We start from the raw sequence: 25,522 nt of genomic DNA, 5'->3' as shown, positions 1-25,522 counted from the left end.
CTTAACACACCCCCGAGTTAACGGTGCAAAAGAACGTACTTCATCGTGTCTACAAGTGATAAGTACATCATCCTACTTCTTTCTGAAGACAGAAGTATCTATCTTCATCTATTTTTTCTGCTCTCTGATTGATAATTACAATTTTCTCATCAGGCTTCAAACCACTGTAAAGGTTTTGCTTCTTCCATATCAGAAATTTTCATCTTTGCCAGGGGCTTTTCACAGATGCTTCAGTTTTACTATCAATTGCATACATTTCCTGTCTGTTGATTAGTACTTGCTGCAATCAGCTTTGCCACTGTTTCATTTGTTTTATGTATTATACCTAAATTACTGTCTTTGGCCTAATGGGGATTTTTTTAAAATCAAAGAATGGGTCTACAAAACAGGGGGTTTTGAGGCTTAAACTTGAATGTTCTCATTTTTCTGCTTGCATGTATCTTCCTACTGAATTTCACTCACAGTATGTAAATCTTTGGTAACCTGGCCCTTCTAAGATCATTAAAGGCTTATATTACTGCTAAGGCAAATGAAACGAGACTGTTCATTTGAGCCATCAATGGCTGAGCCATCACCAACTTCTGTGTTCAGGTCAGTCTGTATCCGAATGCAACACTTGGTAATAAAAAATTATTGTCATTAAATTTTAGAAGCTCCAAGCATATTTCAGAAGCAGTTGGGCAAGATCTCCCACATCTGACTGATGGCCAATATGACAGTATCTGCACTATGCCACTGTACGTGAAGAAGCCCTCAGAAGTCAGATACAACATTTATTTACCTGCAGTGAACAATCACTGGGGCATTCTTCTCTTCTGCACTCTGCATGGCCTCTTCCACTTCCAGTACTAGCTGTAACAGAGGAGGGGCTTGATCTGGTGTCTTCTGGTCTGGCCAAGACGTGTACCAGTAATGTTTCAGGTTTCTGACTTCTTCTCCTTTCTGCAATCCAGTTAAGACAAACACCACAACGTTTTAAAAGAACTTTTGGTTGTAAATTGATATTGAAACCTGGTCTTCCATTTAAGAAAGAGATGAGTAAATCAAAGCTAAATGGAACAGGAGATCCAAATGGCAAGCCACACAACACAGAAATCTGGATTTCAAATATCATGTTGCACTTCAGTAAACTGCCTTAAAAAAACCCAACATTCCTTCCCCCCCAAGTATTCTGCTCTTTTCGTGCCAAGAGCTATGTGCAAAACACTCCAAGCAGTCTGTTCCCTCCTGACAGATTCATTCAGCAAAGCCAGAGCTGTGCTTGTGACATAATTGCTTTCATAATGTATTTGACAGACAGAGAGCCAGGAGCAGTATCTCTGTCTCAGATAGATAGATGAGAGAGAGAGATGGGAGCTTATTTTTCTATCTCCTCTGACAGACAGACTCATATCAGTTTCCTGTCAATTCTACTCTTCTCTTAGACACAGTGAGAAATTCAGAGACACTAAGGAAGGTGGGAATTGTATCTAGCTGCAGTCCAGGGCTTTTTGAGACACAAATTCCAATTCTCTCTCTGTCTCAGCATGGCTGTGAATATAGCAAATATGCCGTTACCTTTTCTGAGTGCCAAGTAGCACTGTATGCTTCTGATTTTGTGTGTTCAAAGTGACATCCTTCTTCCTGATTTCTAAAAGTACCAAATAGTAACATGGAGCTCAGGGAACTGGCCTTACCCTTTCAGCCATTACATAAGCCAGCTGGCACAGGGCTAAGCAAATGTCTTCAAAAGACATTTTGGGGAGCAGAAGTGTTAGCTTCCACAACCTTCCCTTAAACACATGGCTGGCTAAGTTCAAGAGGGGTGGGAAAAAAAGAACAAATTTCTCTCTTTCTAAAGAACCAGGCACAAAAAATCTGGAAGCAGTTTCTGTCATCATCTATACTCCTAAGTCCCTATGACTGTCAGTCTCTGGATGTTAAAAGTGCTCTGTGGTTGTGCCACTTTCCTCTTTGGTTGACAAAGCTTTTGCATAGCTTAACAGTGAACTAGAACGGGGAAGTGATCTAGTTAATTCTTTTTTCTTTCTCATGCTGGATTAATTTTTGGATGGATTGATCAGTTTCCCCCTTTGGCTTACCACACAGTCACATAAACACTTGTGTGGGCATGTGGGAGGTGGCACAAGGGTAGGAACAAGATAGCTGGACAAAGGGAGGCTGGGCTTGATTGAGTTGCTGTTCCAGCTTATACGGGGTTTAAAGTGCTCATTGAAGCACAGCCATAGGAACCTTAAGGGTATGTCTAGCTCAGTTTAGGAACAGAGAGTCTTACTATCGTAGCACGGAGCCTGGCCTTAGGTTATTTACCCTAGTGAGAAGATATTCTGGTTAAGAAAGCATAACTAGTTGTCATGAATAGTACTTGAGCTCACTACAGTAAATCCGATCAGCACTGGTCTGAAACATGAACACACACAGTTGCTTTTGTGTAACTATGCGTGAGCCACAGAAGTTATGAACACTGGATTCTTAAGTGGGTTGTGAAAAATTAAAATAAAAATGTTGTCGATAATACTTAAGAGAAAAGTAAAAGATAAAAGTCATCTGAAGAAAAACATGAATCACTACATAAAGTCACTCATTTGACAAAAACAGAAAACAGCCAAAGTTCTAATGATGAACTCTGGATGTCTTTAGTTTTGCCTACGCCGTTAACAGTTTTATGCTTCTGCTTAGAGAACCCTGACTTCTGTGGTTCTGTACACTTCTGCTTTGACTTTGACAAAGTATTCTCTATTGGTGCTTCCTTGAGACTGAGAAGACTTGGGAACACCTAGGAGGAAGCAGGATTTAACTGATGGTTTGAAGTCTACCGTCATGTACGCTGTAGCTGAGGCTGAGATCACAAATCAGTGGCTAGACACTGGTAGGTTCCTTTGAGAAAGGAAAACAAGCCTTGCCCTGTTACCTGAGCATTTTCTAAATTCCTAAAGCTTGCCAAATCATGTCCCCTATTCTGAGAGAAGTATGACAGTCCATTCCGTAACACATGAGTAATCATATATTGCTGGTGGTGGTATCATATATTTCTGACCACTCCTGTTGGAGTCAATTCACAGCTTCTCTAGTTTTCACTACCAAGTCATTTAACATACGTATGGTCTGGAGCCGCTACTCCACTATTGCTATTAAATGACAAATGTACAGCTCTAGGCAATGGTAACTTAACAAATGGAATCTTTATTTCAGCTCTAGAACTCAGCAGTTCACCTCCTGACATTTGGGGATGGGGGAAAGAGACACTGCCCCACTAGTACTGAAAAAAATAACATTGTTTAACTGAAAAACAAACTGGGATGAGCTTAAAGAAAATAATCAAAATGATCAAGTCATTTGAGTAGGGAAGGAACTACATCCTTAGAGATGTGTATTCCCAGTAAAGGCTTTTGTATCATTTGCAGTAGGAAAGCACTTGTCTTTCTTGGCTATGATTGGGAAAACATGTGTGGTATCTATACTTCTTTACCTATGACTTTGCTGTACTCTGCTATGCTAGCTATTCTTTTTTTCTTTCTGTTAGTGTCTGAATGTACTGGATACACCAGTCCTGACAAATGACCTGGCTTTCAGTTTACTTGTTGTTGTCTTTTTTTTTTTTTCCCCTGTGGGATCCACAGTTATATATACTGACAAGATATATTCATATCTGGCTCTTAATTCTGAAGCTCTTTGTTTAACATGGAGAGCTTGACCTAAGGAATAACTGAGCAAGGACAAGAGAATTTGGGAAAACACTGAGAGGTTGCTGTTGGAAGAAAACATTCTGCAGGGCTAAGTATTGGCATGAAAGGTACTTGTGAGATGCAGTATGGCTTATTATGCTTGAATTTTGTATATAAGCTTTTCAGGACTGTTTTTGTTTTGTGCAACACCTGTTAAAGTGAGATTGGTTTTTGGATATGCTACTGCAATATCAATATTAAAAGCCACTCCCTTGCAATTTGCACCTGAAAATGGAACTGGCTCTTTACCTTCCTGAGAAGAATTTGAATGATCCTTCCCCAGGGAGAGACTCAATTTTCCTTCCATAAATGTAGAGGGAAAGTGGTTTGTGGTTTTTTTTTTTTTTTTTTGTTGTGGGTTTTTTTGTTGTTTTGTTTTTTGGTTTGTGTTTTTTTTTTTTTTTTTGTTGGGGGGAGGAGAGGGAAAAAAAAGAACATTTCATCATAAATCTCTAAAGTTAATGTCAAGCTGAAAAAAATGCAATATTCACTAATATTAAAATGCTCTACTTGATGATTTAAAACAAGTATGAAAAACTCTTCTGACAGCCAGTGTATTTTTTTATTGAGAAAAATTTTTTTGTCACCATAACTAAGAAGTGACTGATTCTGTTAGATACCAGCATTCCAGCAGAATTAATCTGTGTATTATTTTTGCTGCTGCACTGTACTGTTTGGAATAAGTTGTATTTAAGACCTCTGCAAGTCTGCAACATACTTGTAAATATTCTTTACTTCCCACTTGTCAGGGAGTGTGATTTTCTCCTTGCTACCTTTGCCAAACACATGAGTGACAGACTTTCCACACTCTCAATCCAGACATGGGATTTCATATGCTGGCTTTCTGCTTATTAGCATATGGCTGAAAAGACTTGAAACTGGCTGGATAAAAGGAGAGTTTTTTCAGACTGGAAAGAAATTGTGGTGTTATACTGAGGTCGGGGCAGATCTGGTAGATGATAGATGTATGAATTTTATGTAAATAGACTGTTCTTATTAAAACCTGTAGCTTGAGATTCTAGAACCTAGCAATGAAAACAATTGTAAAGTAGGACTCTGGTAAGTACTTAAAAAATTAAACCTGTGTTTAAGCTCTCTATCCACAAGATGATAGAATGGTTACTGGTATGAAAAACTACATATACAGTTAGTTGGAAAGATACTAATGTTTAGAAATGTAAACGTGGAGAATGCTGTGGTGAAAATGTTTTTAAAGGTCATCAACAGTTTTAGTGTCTTGGGGTGGAATGAGCCCTTAGAGCATCTTCAAAGCCAAGTCAGCCAAATTGCTCAAATTATCAATTAGCATGGTACCTATTAAAAGGGGTTCAGCCATGATGAACAGAAGTGGTGCTACCACACCACTAGCAAATGTCAAGCAGACCAGTAGTTCCACTGCTGAGAGAAACTGAAAACAGGTAAGCAAAGTTAAAATGGCTTTCGCTCAGTTCTCAGCTCCCCCACTTCTTGTTAGTAGCACAAGTCATCTTAGGCATAAACAGCTGGTGGGTAGCCAGCAGTCTGACAGGGTCCTAATAATGACCATAAAAAGACAAGAAGCACAATCTAAGTATTTCCTAGAGGTCTCCCCATACTACAAAGTATGTAAGACACCATGTAGGTAAAAGTTCCCTGTTAGTAATTAGTAACCCTTTGCCTAAGCCCATGGCCCAAAGAATACACAAGCCTTTGAATTCAACAGAACATTATCACAGAGTTTAGTGGGTTATTCCACAAGTGCTGTCTGTAGTATGACTTGCAAAGGCTGGTAAGAAGCTATCCATGAACTAACACGTCTCTTTAAATGACCAGTGAACAGAGGACACAGGCACAGAATGAGTCACTGGTTTCTTCTGCTTGAGTGAACCCTGCACTGCTACAATTGGCCTGGTAGCTTTCAGATTGTACACATGCAGTCTAAATCTCTGACTGCTTATTTTACAGTAGTCTTTGAATGTTGGTGAACTGGGCAAAGCTATAATGACTTCAGTAATGAAAAGTGTTCTTTGTACAGCAGTACACTGTGCAGAAGATTTCTCCACAAGTCTCCATGAACATCTCCATTTAACGGTTTAGACAGCTAAACTACTGTAAGTACATTGGAATGATTTACCTTTAGGGTGATGAGCCTTAAACGGTAATCGTCTGCTTGTATGACTTGGTTAACTGTGATTTCTATTCCTTCGTAGGTGACCTGTTCCTCTGGCCAATATTCTGTGCATTTCTGTGTGCAATATAAAATAAATCTAGTTAAGCAGATATCAAGGGAGGTTCATTTTCACTCCTCTGAAACTGGATATAGCACATGCACAGATGAATATGAATAAACTTTGTTTCTATAATAAGTACAAGTTTTCACTTTCTAAACAGGGACCACATTTCAGGTGATTTTTGCTGCATTCATAATAGCCTGATTGCATGATTAGAAATGCATAAATCAGGTAATGACTAACCAATGCTTTTAAATACACACATCCTTATTTATCTTCATGTAACTGATGTGCATTTTGAAAATTCATTAGAAGGGCCAGTGGCAATGTGCTTGTGTTTTTAGATTAATCCTTTTCTCAAGATAATAATGATTAGTATAATATACACTAGTTACAATATTTCTGTGGTGTGTATACACTGATATGGAAACACAAAATACATCTTTTCTATTTTTTATAAAGGGTCAATGCTCTCTGAATATAAGATGATAATTTGCATAGGTTTTTTGTACAAAAGAACACGACTGGGGATGTTTTGGGAATTAGATTATGTGCCAAAATCCACTTTAAATGGACACTGAGAATCTGTCAAAGCTAAGGAACTAAAAGGAAGCAATAGCTGTGAGAGCTATTAGACTACTATATTTGATTTTGCCAAAAAAGTCAGAGATGCAGCTAGCACAACCTGACAATTAGAGAAGCAGAAACTATAGTCCATTTGCAAATCTACATTGTGGTACTGATACACTAGAGATGAGTAAGTGAGAATTTGTAAGCACTCCTATCCTGGAAGGAGGACTGAAAAAGACTGTGGTTTTTTGTATGCAGTTTCTCTTTAAACTAATCAATATGCAGAGGAAGAGACAGGCACTTCAACATGGTGCATGAACTAGATGATGGACAAGGAATGACATGAACAAGGCAGGGTCTGAGAAAAAGGCTACCTTGTGATAATGGAAGAAGCAATCTTGTTATCACAGGAGAGTAAGAATCTGCTGTTGGACAAACCCAGTTAAAGATGCTGCTTGTAAGCTCCTCTTTTACATAGCTGTACACAATCTTGAAGGAAGTTAAATCATTTTGCTCTCCCCCATCAAAAATAATTCCACTTCGGGAGAAAGGCTTACAACAGAAATGTATCTTGCAAAGTTACTGAGTCAAAATTTTTGTGTGATAGAATTAGTGTTGTTCCATCTGCATAGTGCATCAGTTAATAACCCACTGGGAGCATGGCCCACTGCGTCTCTGTAAAATTATTTACGCAGATTGCATTTTTTCTTCCTCTACTCTTAAACTGCAGAATCCATTGTAAAAATTGTCAAGAGCGCAAGCAGCTATCAATAGCACAGACGTTGCTCTGCTTAAAGGAGTGGAGTAAGACTGCCCACTCATTTCCGTGGGCTGTCTGTCAGTTCAGATTAGATGTAACAGAGGGCTGAGATACAGAGCTTTTAATACATTAGCAAAGTCATTGCACTGAGAAGGAACACAAAGCCTCTGTTACTAGCATCATTGCCGAACAAAGGTTTTGAATCTATGTACTTCTGAATCCTGTTATTCATACATTAATATATATGTTATGGAAGAAAGGGAATGAATATAGAAGACATTTACATGAAAGGACTTACCCTATATTTATGGCTGAGATTCCTGACACCGTTTAATTTTTGACACAAAAGGTATCAGAAAAGACTCAGCAGCTCTGTTATGACATGTAGGCTGTAGCAAGCTCCAGTTACATAGTGCATCAGCACTGCAGTGCACTGCTTCCCAAGACTGATATGATGGGCAAAATACTTGGTTGGTGTGGATAAGAGGAAATACAGTTGTAAAGGGTATTTTACATTCCTGTCATACAATCTTGCTATGAAAACTATAGTGGAAGAACTTAGCACCAGATAAGTACATTATGTCATGACATTTTAACATCTTATTTGCCATAACCTGGAAACTCTGATCAACGAGCAAGTTATTACTTCAGTGCTGCCTCTCAGACAGAGGCAGATGTCAGTTTAAAATGTTGGTGCAAACAAAACATTTAGACCAGCAACATACTGTATTTTGCATCAGCAATGCCTTGACAATATGTGTGCAATCAGCCAGCTGTAATAACTGACTATGTTTAACTTGCAAGCATGATAATTCTGTGTCTGTCTTGTTCATGTCTTTTTTCACTAAAGTTCAAGGTTAAATTTATTTACTTCACAACTGGGGAAACTAAAGGTTTGTGCACATGCATAATTAGGGACACTAAGCTTCCAGCTAGCAGTTAAGCCACTATAACTCTGTGTTTATGACAGAGGTATGCCCATATTTTTGGGCCTCTAAGTGTCTAAAGCCTCTTCTCCAAAGGAATCTCTCTCACCTAAATTACTAATGAGTTCTCAGAGACAGGCTTTGACAAATACTGCTGCTGCAGTTTAAGAAACACCATTTGGATCTCTCCACTACACTTTGCTGCCAGTGGTGAGGGGGGACGCAGAGCCCAACACATGCCCAGACCTCTTTGTCACATCTTACACTGCCAATAAAGGCAGACATAAGCTCAGCTACCTTGTGAACTGAAGCCCAGGCACGTGGTTCTTGCAACTCTGCCACGGGGCAAATATTTCAGCAGGTAAGTAATTAACAGCTGAAGGGCAGCAGTATTTTAAACTGCAAACAAAAATTGCGTTAGGTCGATTAGCAGAAACACTATGACAGTTTAACTTCTAGAAGTAGGTGGTGAATAGAAAAAGTTCAGCATCTTAATTTCAGTATTTCAAAAGCATTCCCTAGACGCATTCAGGAAAAGGTCCTCCATATCCAGGTCACCTCTAGCTGTTGATTATTGTAACTAGCATCTTTTACAAGTCAGGGACAGTGTCAATGAAATGTCGATATAGACACTGAATCATAATAAATGCAAGATAAAGCAGGACCAACACTGTTGATTGAAGATATTCAACCTTAGTAGTTATGGGGTACTATTGTTTTTGATTCCTTTAGAAAGAACTTGAAAGAGTGTCTGCAAATAGAGCTGGGTTTGGAGAAGCTTCAGGTCAGCTGGGAGAGGAAAAATGGCAAAACCAGCAGTAGGCTAAGTCAGACAGCAAAACCAGACTTCGAGTAAACTGAACTGAAAGAGAAGCCCATATCTTCTCTGAGCCTGAAGAATTTAATGCTGGCTCTGATTGCTCAGGCCACTAAACTAACTTCTGTTCGCTGGCTTAGCATCTATGCTGAAAATACCTGCTAGAGTACAGATAAAAATACAGACTATATGTAACGCCATTACCTCATTCATCTCTTCTATATTGGTAATCATGACAATGATGGGAGAACGCTCCTGCCACACCATTCTCCAGAAGTCACTGACAGTATTAACTATCGGTCCCTGAGTAGCAATATATACCTTTTCCTCTCCTCCATAGCCCTGCCAACAAAACAACAAGAGATCAATTTTAACAGGGATGTCCATCACAACCTTGAAGGTTCAGTCATTAAAACAAGAGAGCTACCACTGGCTGAAATGGTGACTCAATGGCATCAGTTCTTCCCCCCTCTCTCTCCTGCACATGTGTACATGGAACAAAGGCACAATATGGACTCACATAATTCCATCATGAGTGTCCAACAGCCTTGAGGTGACTCTGGCTAGGTCAAGAGCCTTATTCATGCTTATTATCCGGTGCCTTGGTCAGGCCAGCTGACAAGCAATTTGTATCAAGAAGCGCAGAAGTCTGTTTTTGTCTGGTCTGAACCTGTACAGCTGCACTTAGAGATTTGGTTTTCAGATAATGTAAGCAGGAGAGAAGAGCAATCAGTTCAGCTAGGATGCCTTTAAAAGCCAGTGGATGTTGCAATTCTGTTTACATTAACAGTGGCTGGTAGAGGCTAGGCAGACTCATTGGATTATTGAGCTCTTACCCTGATGTAGTTAGCATTGATGTAAGAGCTGAGGGGGTCGTCCTGATCAGCTGAGGTAAGGCACACTCTGCTGTGAGGATCTGAAAGGTGTGAAGAGATAAGTAATAGCTTATCAGTTGCTCAGAGGAAAGACAGACGCAAGGTTATCTTGTACAGCGACATTTACATGCATTCATGGCCATCACAACAGATCTGAGTGGCCTTGGAGAGCTCCCATGTTAAAGCATTACCATAAAAGAAGGGAAAGGATGGTTGGGGTAATTTGGCTGCTTCTGATAGTTTTACCCACTCTCTGAAGCGTGCTTAATTGTTCTTGATGCAGAGTCAGTGTCTCAGAGTGACTCTGGAAAAGCAGTTTTCTGCTCCAGGAAACTACTTCTCAATTTGTTAGGTCAATAGACTCATTATGGCTTGTAAGACATTAGAATATTGTTTGTGAAATGACAGCAGACAGCTTTTCTCCCAAACCGTAAACACACATTTCTTGCACACAGGCAAGCCAGATGACAATAACTCTTTTCCTGTTTCATCTTGCAGTGAACTAAACTCCAAGATGTGCTTTTAACAAATATAATGGTTAAAGAGAAATTAAGAATATTAACAGTCTCTTGTACTTTGCATAAATCTCTTCAGTACTTGAGTCTCCCTCATTGGGGCTGTTTATGAAGCATTATTCTTGTTTTAATAAGACAACAAATGAAAACATCATTCCCTGAGAAGTTCAGTCCAACTCCCACTGAAGTCAATGGGAGCTGTTCCACTGATTTTAATGCGAGCTGCCACAGGTCCACGTTCATCCACTTTCACCAGTACTACACAGTTTGTTACCATTGACAAGAAACATCCTCCTGACAGAGGCCTCAACAAACAGCAACAGCATATATCACTGGGAGAATATTAAAAACAAACCACAGATAACTTCTTCATAAAAAAATCCAGGCTGCTTAGAAACCAGAACAAAATAAAAAATATGCAAAAATAGCATGATATTGGGCAAAGCACAATTAAGCACACTGTAATTTCTACAGTACTACAAATACAGACTCAGCATTAAACGCTGTCCTCAGACAGAACGGATTCATGTTATTTATTATGTGATAATATAATCACAAGCCACAAAGCAAAGATATTAACAAAGATATTCTTTTATAGCACAGAGTACTGAAACCAGCGAGTTCCTCTCTAATAGTTCCCTCCCGCTCAACTTTGCTCACTTCTCTAGTGCTGGGGAGATGGAGAGACAAGAGATAAAATCTGCTTTTTAATCAGTAATTTTGATAGCCTGCAACATATTACACCATTAAAAAGGTGACATTGGTTGCCAGATGTTTATTCAAATGTCACTGGACTGGGTAGTTACTTTGCATGAAGTTCCTTTGCCTGTTTTATGCACTCATCCATGGAGTCTGCTGAAGTTTGAGTAGCGATTACATGATTTTTCCCTACTAATAATAGTAATAATACTATGTTGTCCATCTCATGGTGTGTCTTCAGGGAGAAATAAAATGGATCTGAAGAATTCTATCAACAGGTGCCACAGATGTTTAAGCACAGGCTTCTTTCAGTATTCTTCAACTGCAGTAGAATATGAGTTACTTTTCACTGTGGACTTTTTTATTGCTGTATCCACAAATATTAAAACATTATTCAGAATATGCTTTTACTTTATATTATAATACTTGACTAGTGATTTTTTCTGTTGATGTAGTATTTACATTTCTTAACATAGTATGTTAGTGAACAGTTTCAACCTTACTTCATATAAGAGAAGCCTATTAATGCATTGTTGATACAAGAACATGCACTGTTTTGCAGAAGTGTAGCTGAAGCTGAATCGCATCTCTTAGAAATATATAAACAGGAATAATTCCTCTTTAAAGAAAAAAAATCATAGTAAGACTTTAATATAAGAGTTTGCAGTATGAATTTCAAATTTTCAATAGAGAGGCATTTAAGCAAAACCAAATCCTACTCTTAATGAAAACATTTCTCCCAGGACAAAACCAGTGCATAGGCCAGGATCAAGAAGACACTAAACCTCCAAAAAAGCAGTAGTAGTCTGTATCTCTAAGAAACCAAATGATATGTCAGCTATTTTTTCCACAGTCTCTTTGATGGCCATTTTGTGTTGATACTATGCCTGACATTTTAGAGGAACTTGCTAAACTTAACTGAAATGTTTTGCGTAACTTAAAATGGTGTAAAAGGAATACAGCTATGTAGAAATTTTATTAAAAAGTCTGTCCAGACATTACTCTTGAGAAAAGGATTAAATGAGATTGATACACAACATGCTCCAATAAGTTCTTGCCACCTCTGTAATTCTGTAACAAGAACATTCTTTTCTATATATTCAAAAAGTGCCTCTAAACATCTTAGAGAAAAGTTATCATTTTCCAGGAAATGCCATAGGAGTCAACCCTGGAAGAGGACTGTCTGCAGACAAAAAAATTCATAGTTATGAAATACCCAAATCAACCTCCTTTGCTTGGTGTTTTCCCAAAACCACCCTTCTGCCATCAAAAAGCCACCTTCTAAGCCATTTAACTACCAACAGCAAAATTGGTGAATCTGCAAAAAGAATTTACTACAAAAGAAATATAAATGAGATGAATTAGAGACTATTATCATGTCTCTCACTTACTACAATCGATTCTGGGGTTGCAAGTAACTGATCATTATGTTAAGTGACTGCTTACCTTTTAATGATAACTGCCTAGATTGCTTCTGGTGATACAGCTGGTAAGGGAATTTTAGTTACTTTTTAACTTCAGATTTTGGGTTTGACTCTAGTTTGGTAATCAAGCATTTGCTGTTCCCTATGATAATCAGTTGTCTGAGTCTGCTGTACTGTGGCTTGGCTTGTTCAGCAGTTCCTGCCATTACTACTTTCTGCAGCTAGAACTTGAAGTAATGCTAGGTAGATACTCAAGGCAGCATAGGCTACATTTAGTCAGCTCAGAAACAAAAGTCAGTGGATGGTCAAAGCCTGAAAAGCACTGGACTCTCCCTCATCTTGCCTCCAGTTCCCTCCCCTACTTTGTGCATGCATAGTTTACTGGGATCCTTGGCTTTGAAGCATAAAGGGGCTGTTTAGCAATCCTTGCTAGCCTCTCTATTGCTAGCACCAAGCTCTTTGAAACGGAGGTAGTTGGATAAAAGTGAACAGTCAGCCCTCTGCTTTCCTCAGCAATATCAAGCCATCCTTTGGTCACAGCCAGGGACAAAGTTGCATAGAGGTTACTAGTTTTGGAATTCATTCAGAAAAAATATCCAGATCATAATGAGCTTGGAATAAGCTTGTTAACCCCTGGAGGCATGGCAGGGTTAGAAACTAGTTATCTTATCTAGAGAGGTCAAAGTGACAACAAGGGCTGCTAGCAGATATCCATATGGCCAAGATGAAGTTTGCAGCAAATAATTAACCCACTGAATGATCATTCTTAAAAATACATGGTAGTGGCCCAATTGGCATCTGTTTACAACTCTGGAACAAGGTGTTCAAAATGGCAGCAATTCTGATGTTTCAGTTTAAACATCCGATATGAGATATTTAAAATGGATCCAGTTCTCAAAGTACACATCAGATGCCAAATTCAGAACATATAGATCACTTTGAAATCTAGCAGTTTGGGCGTCCAAAATCACTAGCCACTTTTGCAATCTTCTTTTCCCAGCAAAAACAGTGAATTAATACTTGAACGATCCACCATAGTCATTAGCACAGCAATAGTGAAATGTGGCAGAATTGTAAACTTCTGGTCTACGGTGGAGCACAAATTTATCAGAAGGGTTGTGCACGTTGAATCATTGGCTACAGCTGCTGGAGTTCTACGTCTAGATTAAAAAAAAAAAAAAAAAAATCTCTTCTGGAACCATTTCCAATCCAGGTTCATTGACTAAAATGACAGGTATAGCTGAGGACATTTTTGACTTCTCTGCACTTATCTTTGCTAACCTGATACTGAACCTTTTGTGCTTTGCAAATAGAGCTACTGTGGCTAGTGGTGGCATCTTCCAACAATGGCTTAACGGAAAAAAAGAAGCATAACATCTAATTGTATCACTTTTAAAAGTAACCTTAAATATGACAGAGGGGAAAATGATGACACGTATAAAAATTTGTACCAGAATGTTTCTCAAAACTCCTACTCCTGGCTACAAATAAAAATAGTGTAATAGAAAAGAAAAAGATTTTCATTTTCTGGATCATCTTAATGCCATCAGGCCAGCTCCCAATATTCTCAGTTTGCATTTGAGGCATGATTCTGAGAAAAACATTGGTGGGGAAAATAACATTGCTAGAATTTAGTCCTTCAAAGGGAGTTTAATGAAAGAAACCAGTAAGTAACATCTGAATAAACACACCAAGTTTTTGGGTGGGAATTTTTAAGCAGCATCAAATGATACAATTCTACTGACTTAAAAACCTAAGTGCTGCTGATGTTCAGTGAATCTTAGCTTCTTCATGCTCTGTACCTCTTTTGAAATTTGATTTATGCCATATTGCTGCTTCATAAATATGGTCTTTGGACAATACATTGTAGTGACAGCACACTTCATGCATTCTGGAAAGGAAAGTGCAAAGCCCTTCAGCATGTGGAATAAACCACCCTGCCTCAGTTACTTAAAAAGCAGAAACTTACTTGGGAGAATTGTTTTGTAGCGATTCTTACGCACTAAGCCTGGAATATCGTATTCCTTTGGATCAACGAAGTTCATTGGAATTTCCTGTTAAAAAAAAAACAAAAACAAACAAAAAAACCCAAAAAACAGAACACAGCAGGTAGTATTATTAGATTCAGAAGTGGAATAAAACACCCAAGCCCATTATGTCCTGCCTGTGAGGGAGGCAAAGTGATGAAGTCAGCTGAGACATATGGTACAGTACTTCTTGCAATTTACCACCAAAATATGATTGATGTTTCCTTTTACTGTCACTGGCTTTCTTTTCTGAAATCCTTAATATGAAAAAGCTCATAGTGACTAATTCATTGAGTAATATGCGCGACAGCGTTATGTTAGCTCCTAATATTATTAGAGCTGAACTGCAAGTGTAGGCACTGAACTAAGCAAAAGGTGGTACGTAAGATACTCTGCTCCAAAAGTGATGGACCTCAGACACCATCCTTTCTGACTCACACTCCTTCTTCCTCTCTGAGGGTGGAAGGAAATAATTTGCTAGTGACTCTCACCAGCAACAAATTATGACACGTTATGACAGGTTGGTGTACTGACCTGACTCTATGGAGCTGGGGGAGCGTCATTCTTTTTGCTCATCACACTTTAAAGCTCCGTGGGCAAGGACAGCAAACAGGTGTTCAGGGGTTACCTGCTCTCTACACTGCTGACGCAAAGAACACACAAAGATGGAGGGGCTTCTTATTCTCCACTACTCATCTCCTGCAAGTAAGTGGAAAATGCCAGGCAGGAACAAACAGGAACCTTCCACCAACTGAAGTCAGCAGGCACACAGTGAGATAGGATGTGTTAACCAGGCTCAGCAGAAAAAGGGCTCATGGGAGCTTGGGAGCAGAGCTGGTCATCCCAGCTGCTGCACACTAGATTTGAGAGGCCAGTACTGGACATGCTGGTAACAGGAGTCAGGGTTAAGTAAGACATGCCTCACTCTGGGAAGAAATTAAGACGAGCAGAGCTATGGACTATGTTAAATTATGGAGCTTTAGAAGACAGCACTGAGCGTACTGTCGGGCTTAAAAAGAGGCAACTAATGATAAAAACATTTTGTTGAAGTAGCTTCCTATCAATTTGGGGAACTGCATGGGAACGAAACCTTCATGTTTTCCTCAATTGTTACTTGGTATTTAGTCACCCAAAACTCTTCCTGAGCCAAGCTCCATGGTCTGCTTTTGGGACTTAGTCATTCACTGCTCAAGCAAATTCTTGGTGAAATCAACAGGACTTCCACCTGAGTAAAAACTCTAAATCTTGTAAAAATTTCAGGACCTAGCCCTGCAAGTGACATCCCCTCTGACTTTTCTTCCAAAATGAAACACAGCTGCTTGCTTCATCATGGATCTGGACTTTGCAAACCAAGTACGTTAGACAGACTGGAAATACATGATGCAGAGATAGCTGGTGGTAACTGTTTCATAAAAAACCCCCACAAACTAGTTTACAATTTTTAATTACAGAAATGACATTTTGATTACACAGCATTTTTAGCTATGCTTTTCAGTTTTCATTAAAGAATGAAAATGGCTTGGGATACTTTGGCTGTTGAATGATTTTCTGAACACCAGGAAAACTAATTCAAAATCTCTCAGAGAAATGAAGCATATTTTTTCCTACTTCTAACATTATTTTCTTTGCTTGAAAGCTACAGTGCCCCTCAGAGACTGATGAAACTGTATGTGGACTTGTTCAGCAGTCAATTCAGACACTCACTAAGCGAACATTTCCTCCCTAGAACAGCAACAGATGCTTTACTTTAAAAGAATCAGGGCTTGCCTACACAAAAGCTGCTTTTCTTCAACTTGTACAGCACTAAGTGAATTAAGGGCCACAGATATCTGGTGGTCTGTTTTGAAACAGAAGTCCAGACTATCTTATCTCCCCCTGTGCTTGTAAAGTGAAAAAAAACCCTGAAATTGCACAAGGAGGGAAAACAGCAAGTGATAATCAAAGTGTTACTCCTGCCCTTTCAGACCCTTACAGGTCATAAAGAGGACAGGCTGAAAGAGCTTTTATGTTGCAAAACCATCTTCCTCCAGCTCTGCTGAGATTCCATGCGTAAGAAAATATTTGACTTGGCAGCATTAACTTCTGTAGCCCTTGACCGTGTGCATGCAAAGACTGTGCCGTGGTTACCTCCCATCTTGTGCAGGAATTTACAACCCTGCCTAGTAGACATAATACTCATAGCCACTTCAGCATTTTGCATATTTTTTTTGCCAGGTATAATAAACATGACAATGCCTATCACATGGACACTCAAGCAATTAGGGAAGAGAATCACAGAATGCAAAGATCTAAAAAGCCGGTGTACTCACTACACTGAAATGTATCTGGCCTTTATCCTAAACTACTTAGAAATCCAATTTTCAACTGCTTGCTTCATCTGTATATGTGTATTTTTTATCAAAATGAAGCAAAGAATTCTTTCTCCCAAAGCAACAGTGGACACAGTGATCCAAGGAAACATACTTCAGAATCCTAAAAGCAACTGACAGAGCACCTTACAACTAGTAAATAATTTTTGTGCAGAAAAAAAACCCAGTAAGACACACTTTCTATGGCTCCTGCTGAGTGACATAGCCATCCTGTGCTTTGATTAACTGGAGAACATTCAGGCTTGGAAAGTAGCTCCACACCAAGCATTAAACAGCAAAGAGCATCCACTTGGACTAATTTAATCCCTAGGGCAACTCTAAACATATTTCAAGAAGTTATGCCTATAGCAAACTTGGCTTTTCTTCTGTACTCTAGTGAAAAAGTTTGATTTTTTTGTTAAAAAGTAGCCAGCTGACAGAAAAAAAAAAAAAACACTTGTGAAAACAAAGCTTTTTTTTTTTGTTGCCAGAACAAATTCTCTAGTTTTTAAGTGACAACATCACTGAAACCTATCAGATGTTGTCATTCCAAGGGATGATGAATTTGGGAACTGCATTAAATGCTTCATGGATGGAAGTGGAGTTTGTATGTACTAATTTTAGACTTGCAGAAAATAGTAGCAAGGTTCATAGAAGAGAGTCAACATCCCATTTTTCTGATGCTTCTAGAAGAGAGGGGTCAGATACTCACAAAGAACTCTGCCTGGAGTATGAAAGGATCCAGTGCTTTCTTGTGCAGTTCCTCTTCAGTAAGGATGTTTGATGCTGTCTGGAGGTATTCTCGGGCTGACTGTTCCCGTGGTGACATGACATAGCCAAAACCTTGCTCAGAACAGCCTGGGGTACACATATCCAGTGTGAGTGAAACATTTGAACCTCTCCTGCAAAAGAGAGCAATCAAAGGTTGCTTACAACACAACAGACTGACCCATCACTGTCAGCAATGAACACAGTCCAAATGACAGATAAACAGCAACTTTAGAAAAGCACCCAACTGGTTCTGCTGTGTACATTTGGGTCACTAACTGTGAAAAATGGCTGATGCTTCTTGTGTAGACAAGACCGGAAGATGATTTTCTACACTGGAATATGAAGGCCAACACTTTCAAAGTGTTGTCTGTAGTGGGGTAACTGTATAATTTGTCACCTAAATAGAAGCAATTCGCTTGTCAAAGGTGCTGAGCAGGCAAAGTTTTCATACTTGTGTAAATCACACCGTATTTTTGGATGCCTAAATATGGACTGACATTTTAGACACCATTGGTGAAAATCTCAGTCTTAGTTTTCGTCAGGCCAGATCCTACTGAATAACCATTTATTAGTAGCACAGACAACATCAGTGGGGTAAGATCTTGGGATAAACACTACCAGTTCAATAGTAAAAAAGACATGAGAAGCCAACCATTACAGCAAATAATTTTTCTGTCTGAAAAACTTTCTTTCCATAACAGTAAATCATGAAAAGGGTAAAATGAATGTCCCAATATTTTAACAGTTACATTAAAAACAAGAGATGCTGTCGAATGTAGAATCTTTAGTGACTTTACTGTAAATTAGCCACACAAAAAACTGAAAAAGTCAATATGCCTGCATTGTTTATTGAATGCAGTTTTAAAGCATTTCTGAGCTTCTGTCAATCTTGCATATCACAGACAAAAGTAAGATTCAAGTGCCATCAGTGAATCTATATTTAAGTATCTTTAACATAATAATAAAATCACACAATACGATGATTACTAGATGTAATGTTCTATGAATCCACACAGTAAACCTATTTTTGATGACTCTCAACTGGCAAAATCTAGTTAGGAGGTGTTTGCAGGAGCTGTTGAAAAACCATGTAAACATGCAGGCGTGACCAGCTCACAGAGAAGACAGTAGAAGTTGTTACTTGGATCACAGCCCTTTTCTGGATTCAGGAGTTTTTCCAGAAGAATGTGCAGCCAGCCTCCTGCTATGATTCACAGTCATGGGGAAATGGTTTTGGACGAAACATGACCACTAGTGGTAGACACTGAATCTTTAGTGACACCTTTCAAAAGACTTTTCTACCCTATCCTCCTGTGTGCTGTTAAATAGCTACTACATTCCTCCCCAGAAACAGCTGCATTTGATAACGAATGCTTTTGGTTCTTTTAAGGTAGAAGAGGCTACATACATAAAGATATTAATAGTCTTCAGCATGAGGAGATGAGATTGTTTCTTCTTAAGAGTAACATTCAGCACTGTTTGAATTTAGCTAGTGACTACCCTTCTAATGGTGTAGGTGGTTAAAGAATGTGAGGGAAGTAAGAGAGAGAGAAGAATGGATGCAAAAGAGGGATAGGTAGATAATTCAACACAACACCAAACAAAGGAAGAATGACCAATGCTTGATATAAATGAAATCTGTCAGAGCACAGCTCAAACCTGAAATAATGTCTGGCTTCTCAAGCACACATGTATGTTGAAAACAAGTTTATTTCACATCTTAAGTGTACATGTTCTACCTAGTGTGAGAACTTCAAGCAATTGCTTTCTTTTTCCCCATCTATACTTCTTTGACAGTTTTTTAAATGTAATTCATTACTTGAACTAATTAATATTTCCCAACTGATATTCCCCAATTCTCTTGAAACAGTGAATAACTTTCCTGCAGGCTAGCAGTCACCTGAGAAGAAATTTTTAAAATGAGAGAAATGGAATGGAATCAGGGATAGTGAAAAGCACAAATGACTGATGCATTTCAAGTCCAGTCTTGCCCATAACGAGAAACAATGGCAAAACTCACTGGTAGCAGCAGGCTCAGGGACAAGCCCCAGAGGTTACTGCAATCTCATATTTAAAGTAGAATATAATAGTAAAAGGTAGGACATTTTAGAACAAATGTTGTAACCAAGAATAAAGCGAGAAAAAACATTCTAAGCTCAGAGAGTGCAAATTAAAAGCCTCTTCTGTAACATTCCCTTTTACTGTGTCATGTGGAGCTTTGGAAACTCAGCATCACACTTTTTAAAATCTAAGTTCTGCCTTTTGTTTTAAGTTTTGGATATGAGAATTAACTACGGTTAGCACTCCAATTAAGCTTGAAAACCTAGAAACAAAGAAAAGTGATACTTTGCTATGTTGGGCCCTTCAGTAACCTCATTCTTGGTCCTAACATCATCACCTTTGCAGAATTTTTTCACAGGATTTCTATCACCAAGATCTTTGTTCTATTTAACTAAGACAAATGAAAGAACACAAAACAGAAAAAGATCTTCGTTTTGTCATAAAACTGTCTTTTCCCCACTGTGAATCTCTCCGAGAAGCTCTGTTGTCCTGATGGTTCAAGCAGTGAACACTGGCTCACCCCAAAGGTTCATTACTGGGTTAATTTCAAAGGAATTAATTTGCTTTTGGACTAACCTATTTACATGAGAGTTATTGCAGATTACCACTTGTCCTATGGTTTGCTTTTGGAGAAAGGACTAATCCTCTAGCATGAGTGACAGAAAAAAATTAACAAGATACACCTCTTTCAGAGGTAAAAGCTTCCACGGCCCTGTAGTGGATTTCATGCTACGCAGTTGCCATCTTGGGGAATGGCAAGAGACGGATCAAACACAAATGGATATTTTGAAGGAAAGAAATTATGCTTTTGAATAACACTTGTTGACAGCTGTCTAGAAACTGTCTGGTTTTTGGCTAATATGTTTCTATTTATGACTGGACTGAAAACAAGACAGGAAAAAAAGCAGATGCTTGGCTTTAAAACCACATTTTAAAGTGACATTCATGAAGGCAATAAAGCTTCCTACTAGGCACAGAACTCCTAAATCCACAAAATCTGGGACCAGACTTTCCCCTATTAGTTACATCTACCCTACCTTTCTTGCAAGCCCACGGATTTAACCGTTAGAGTAGCTGGATCTGTCTCCGCTTTAATGTCCATTACGCAGTCAAAGACCGGAGTCTCCGGTACAGGATCCAAATCTAGGAAGTCATCCTCATTTTTATCCTCTGTCCACTCTGAGTACGTGAATGAAGGCTGCCGGCTCACAGATTGGCGTCTGTCCTCTTGTAGTGGAAAGGGGGGGTCTGGACGGGCTCTGAGCAGATGCCAAAACTGGAGGAAACAAACATTTAAAAAAGCTTTCTGCTTGTTGCCAGCCCTTCCATACAGCCTAGAGGATGGGTCTTTAGGGCAGCATCCCAGTTTGCTATAATGTATTAGAATTGGAGAGTACTGAAGAGGACAGGAATGTTCCATGCAGAAGTAGCTTTGTGGTGCATGTTACAAGGATTCACATCTACCCATTCAAACCTGCTTTCAGCCACAGAGGTTTCCACAGAGCTGGCCAGGCTTAACTCAGGGATACAGTGGAAGTGGAATGTGCTTGTGACCATCACATGCAAGCCAACATGATATCACTGTCCTTTTGTTCAGTTTCTTACACTTCCTAGGTTTGTTTACAAAATAAAAAACTATTGTATTATTCTACAAGTCGTACCTCTCCTTATGGTTTTCCATCTAAAATTTAGATATAGCTGGGCTAAAGTAAATACAGTTTTCCTGAACTGCACATCTTTGAAAATCCGGCACTGTACCACAAATTCATGTATAAATCAATCATTTTTTAAAGAGGCCTTGATTTTGATGTACCTGTTTTGAGACTCAGAATGCCCATATCACCTTTTGGCCAGTGGCAAAGACTGTTTTGTAATCTAATTATCTGATCTAAATATGGTATATACATTTAATAATAAATCTTGTGAAGTTCTAGGACATAAATGTAATATTAAAGTTTATAATATAAATTAATGAAAGGTTTGAAATGGCATGAATCTGAAAAATTACTGTATCATATTGGTTTGCATGGATGCTGTGGCACACTAGATGATTTGGAGATTGTATCAGTAGACTAACCCTCCACACAGGCCTCAGTTAAAAATTTCAAGCCCACTTCTGAATTCCAGGATCTGGAACCTTAGGCCAACTTCATCCCTGTAGCATTGAACTAGGAGCAGTATCACTCAGGCTAAATGTTATACAAACTATATTGTACTGTCACACATCCTTTTGAGACTAAGAATAAGGGCTCGTATTTTCCAAAGTAAAGCCTCTTTCATCCTTTTCTTATATGGCATTTAAATGGGCAGCTGAATTTAGAAAACGTGCCATTAAAAAAGGTGAAATTTCTCTTCCTAGGCTACTAAAGCATATTAACTTGTATAGGATTTTAAACAACAATTTTCTTGTGCCTGTGTGTCTTCATGTACTCTCATTTCTCTGAGCCTGAAGAATAAAAGGAAGTGAAGCAAGTTTTAATTTCTGTTCATAGTCAGCTTCAGCAAATGTTAGACTGTCACAAAGCAGCAGTATTCATTTGACAGTTACTTCAAACAAAATCTTTTTTTTTTTGTTTCAGTTAATCACGGTACACAGTAATTACAAAAGCAAACATAGGAACATGATTACTAGACCTTTATTTTACACAAATTTTGGGCCAAGTCTGAACCGAGTCTGTCCTACATGCTTGGCCTGTTGGATGACAGGCAAGAAGCTTGAAGATCTGATTCTATTTTCATTCCCCAGGATGACTTCTAGAGCTTGGCAGTCCCACAGTACTAGCCATGGTTCTTTCACATACTGCAAGACTGTAATAGCTGAGCAGTTCAGAGTGTAAAGTATCTGCTCAACAACTTCATACTGCTGGAGAGTGCTACTGTTACTAAAAATCAACACTTGTGCTGAGGGACAAGTGTAAGGTCTAGGTACCAATTATATGTTATAGATTCTAGAGCTGGTGTGGTGACACGGGACTTATTTTACTGGTGATTTAACTGTAAATCCAAAGGAACAAAAAGTTCACCCTAGAAACAAAGCAGCTTTTCTTTGGGTTGAAAGAAGTGTGTGGTAAATAAGAGCTGCCCAAGACACTGGAAGACATTAAGTTACACATAAAAGTGATGGGGTTAAACTAAATAATGGAAAAATAGCTCTGAAAACTGTTCAGGAGGACTAAACAGCTCAATGCTGGTTCTCTGCAGTTGCCAGGGTCTTAACACACCATTATATGGGACAGAAAACAGACAGCATCACTAATACAAGCCTCAAGCACTCTATCCAGCCTTTTATTATCACTGTGATTGCTAACCTCTGAACACATTCTGGTACCTGGCTATTCTCAGAAAAGTGCTTCAAATGTCAGCTAAGGTCTACTCTCCTGAAAAATTCACTGTACATATATTACAGTCACAAATTCCCTGGTATGGGAATGAGCTGGACTTTAGCATGTGCACAGACCAGACAGGGCCTCCGTTCTCCTGGTATCACTTCTGAGAATCCACTTAACCACCACTTCTTAGCCTTGTTATATGGCCCAACAGTTATTGCTCTACACTAAAGCAACAAAGTACCTGTACAAACAGGCACATTTTCTCCCTTCCCCAGGGAACTACTAAAGCATTACTGTAAGTTACCAGAGCTGCTCAATAAAAAAATGCATAAGCTGCTTTTCACTGGTATGCCATTTAGCATATACTTAAGTGTGGGACTGACGTATCAGGTCCATCTATAAAGAGAGAAGGGTACATTTGGGAAAGAAAGATTTCATCATAAAGGCACTCCTCAATGTAAAAGACCCCTTCAAGTTCCCTTCTAAGCAGCACGTTGCTTAAAACCAATTTAAAACACACACAAAAAAACAAAGAGGGGAGGAGAAAGAGAGAGAGACCACTCAGCTGAGACAGAAGGAAAATAAAGAAAACTGTCTTCATGCAACTGTCTTTTCCACCAGGCTGGGATTCTAGAAACCCTCCTTAGCTCCATCACTACATTATTTTCAATGTTCTGCTAATGACTATTTTATACCTTATTCCCTAAATACTGGTGGAAGCAGATGTTTTCAAACTGCAAAGCAGCATGACCTGAGATGTCAAAGAGTAAGGTAACAGGTAGGTAGGAAGGGACAAGGCTCATATGGTCTCTCTAAACAGCCTCTCCTTCCTAATGCCACTGTTAGAGAGAACATACTGGGCAAGATGGACCATTGGTCTGAACTCATAGGAAGTTTCTTATATTCTGGTGCTCTGCAACTTGTCCAGAGACCAGGCTGTAACAGTGACATTCGTGCCTCCACTCTAGCTAGAAGACTGTTAGCACAGACCACAGGAATACAAAACAGAGCAAGCTTGACTACGTGGAAACTGTTATAAAACTGTTTTCTGTACAAAAGTTTTAATGAACACTTAAAAACGGGCCAAGTCTGCTCTCACCTACACTGATATAAGTGTTCACTTGCAAGGAGTTACTACATATGCAAAGCAGTTCAAACTGAGATCAGAATTTTTGGGCACAGAGAGCTTTCATTTAAAGTTACTTTCTGTGCTAAGAATGGGTCAGCAATAAAAAGTTTCCATCCACCAAAAAATAGGTTAGATATGCAGAAAAATCAAATCCCTGCTATTCTGATTTCCAGCTCAGAATGTTTTGCTGCAAAATTACCTGGAATTGACACAGTTCATCACAATTCTCAGATGTCTCATTTTTGTTCTTTAATATTTGCAATTACAAAAACACTAGAAGTTTATTTTTTGAGGACAAAATTCATCGGGATGAGGAACAGCAGCATTGAAAAAGCAGAAAATTGTATAAACCCGGCTAACTTCCTTGCCTACATCAATGATCCCAATAATGGAGACATTAACACTAATTACTTCACCTTGTGAATGGTTTTAAAAAGTTCATTCACCTGACACATTAAACAGAAGATTTTGCCACTGTGCTGCCTCTGAGTGAACTTAACCATGGTATGTAATATGACAAACTTTCCACCAGGGAGTGTGGCCAGCAAATCAAAGGAGGTATTCCCCTCTCCTTGGCACTGATGCAGCTGTACCTTGAATACTGTGTCCAATTTTAGGCCCTCCAGTTTAAGATAGATACGGACAAAATGGAGTAGGCCCAGTAGAGGGCTACAGAGGAGGTCAGGGGTCTGGAGCACATGACTTTTGAAAAAGGTGAAGGGAATTGGGCTTGTTCAGCCTGGCAAAGAGGAGGCTGGGGTGATCTAACAGCAGCCTGCAACTACTTGGAAGGGCAGCTCCAGAGACAATGCAGCCAGGCTCTTCTTGGTAGCGGCAGCTGGTATCATAAAGGCCAATGGCCACAAGCTGCAGAAATTCAGCTTGGACATTCAGCTTTGGGAAATTTAGATCAGACATTAGGAAAAAATTCTTCCCCAAGAGCGACATGCAGTCATGGCACAGGTACCCAGAGAGATGATACATCTCCTTCCCTGGAGGTTTTCAAAACCTGTGTAGAGAAACGCATGGCTGACCTTATTGACTGTTGGCAACAGCCCTGCTTCAAGCAGGATGTTAGACTAGCAGTCTCCAGAGGTCCCTTCCCACCAACAGTCCTGTGATTCTATGACGTACTTCATTATACTGCACATCACTCAAACGGCACGTACACAGTACAGCTTCAGCTTCCTGAGCTACCTGAATGTGCACTGCTGTAAGGACAGGAGGTGATGTTCCACCTTCATATTCAGTAACTGCATTCCCACTCTAGCAGAACAGTATACAGGGCTATGAAAAGCCATGTTCAATTAGAGCTCCCTAAAAAGAACAATTCTCC

The 25,522-nt window shown here is 39.2% G+C and overlaps 1 protein-coding gene across 10 annotated transcripts in view; it reads right to left on the bottom strand.

The window, feature by feature from the left end:
• Window positions 1-25,522, bottom strand: part of PTPN5 (protein tyrosine phosphatase non-receptor type 5) — an 86,018-nt gene that overhangs the window by 8,892 nt on the left and 51,604 nt on the right. For all 10 annotated transcript variants that reach the window (XM_030039666.1, XM_030039668.1, XM_030039676.1 and 7 more), the window contains 7 exons: window positions 20,766-21,004; window positions 17,609-17,798; window positions 14,491-14,575; window positions 9,845-9,924; window positions 9,213-9,350; window positions 5,839-5,949; window positions 782-942 (listed from right to left, as the gene is read on the bottom strand). In XM_030039666.1, the coding sequence (XP_029895526.1) occupies window positions 782-942; window positions 5,839-5,949; window positions 9,213-9,350; window positions 9,845-9,924; window positions 14,491-14,575; window positions 17,609-17,798; window positions 20,766-21,004 (1,004 nt within the window). The remainder of the gene's footprint in view (window positions 1-781; window positions 943-5,838; window positions 5,950-9,212; window positions 9,351-9,844; window positions 9,925-14,490; window positions 14,576-17,608; window positions 17,799-20,765; window positions 21,005-25,522) is intronic.

The sequence above is a fragment of the Aquila chrysaetos genome, chromosome 16 (genome assembly GCF_900496995.4).
Source record: "Aquila chrysaetos chrysaetos chromosome 16, bAquChr1.4, whole genome shotgun sequence".
NCBI classification, from domain to species: domain Eukaryota; kingdom Metazoa; phylum Chordata; class Aves; order Accipitriformes; family Accipitridae; genus Aquila; species Aquila chrysaetos.
Note: the sequence above shows the minus strand (reverse complement) of the source record. Positions and strands in the feature narration are given on the sequence as shown.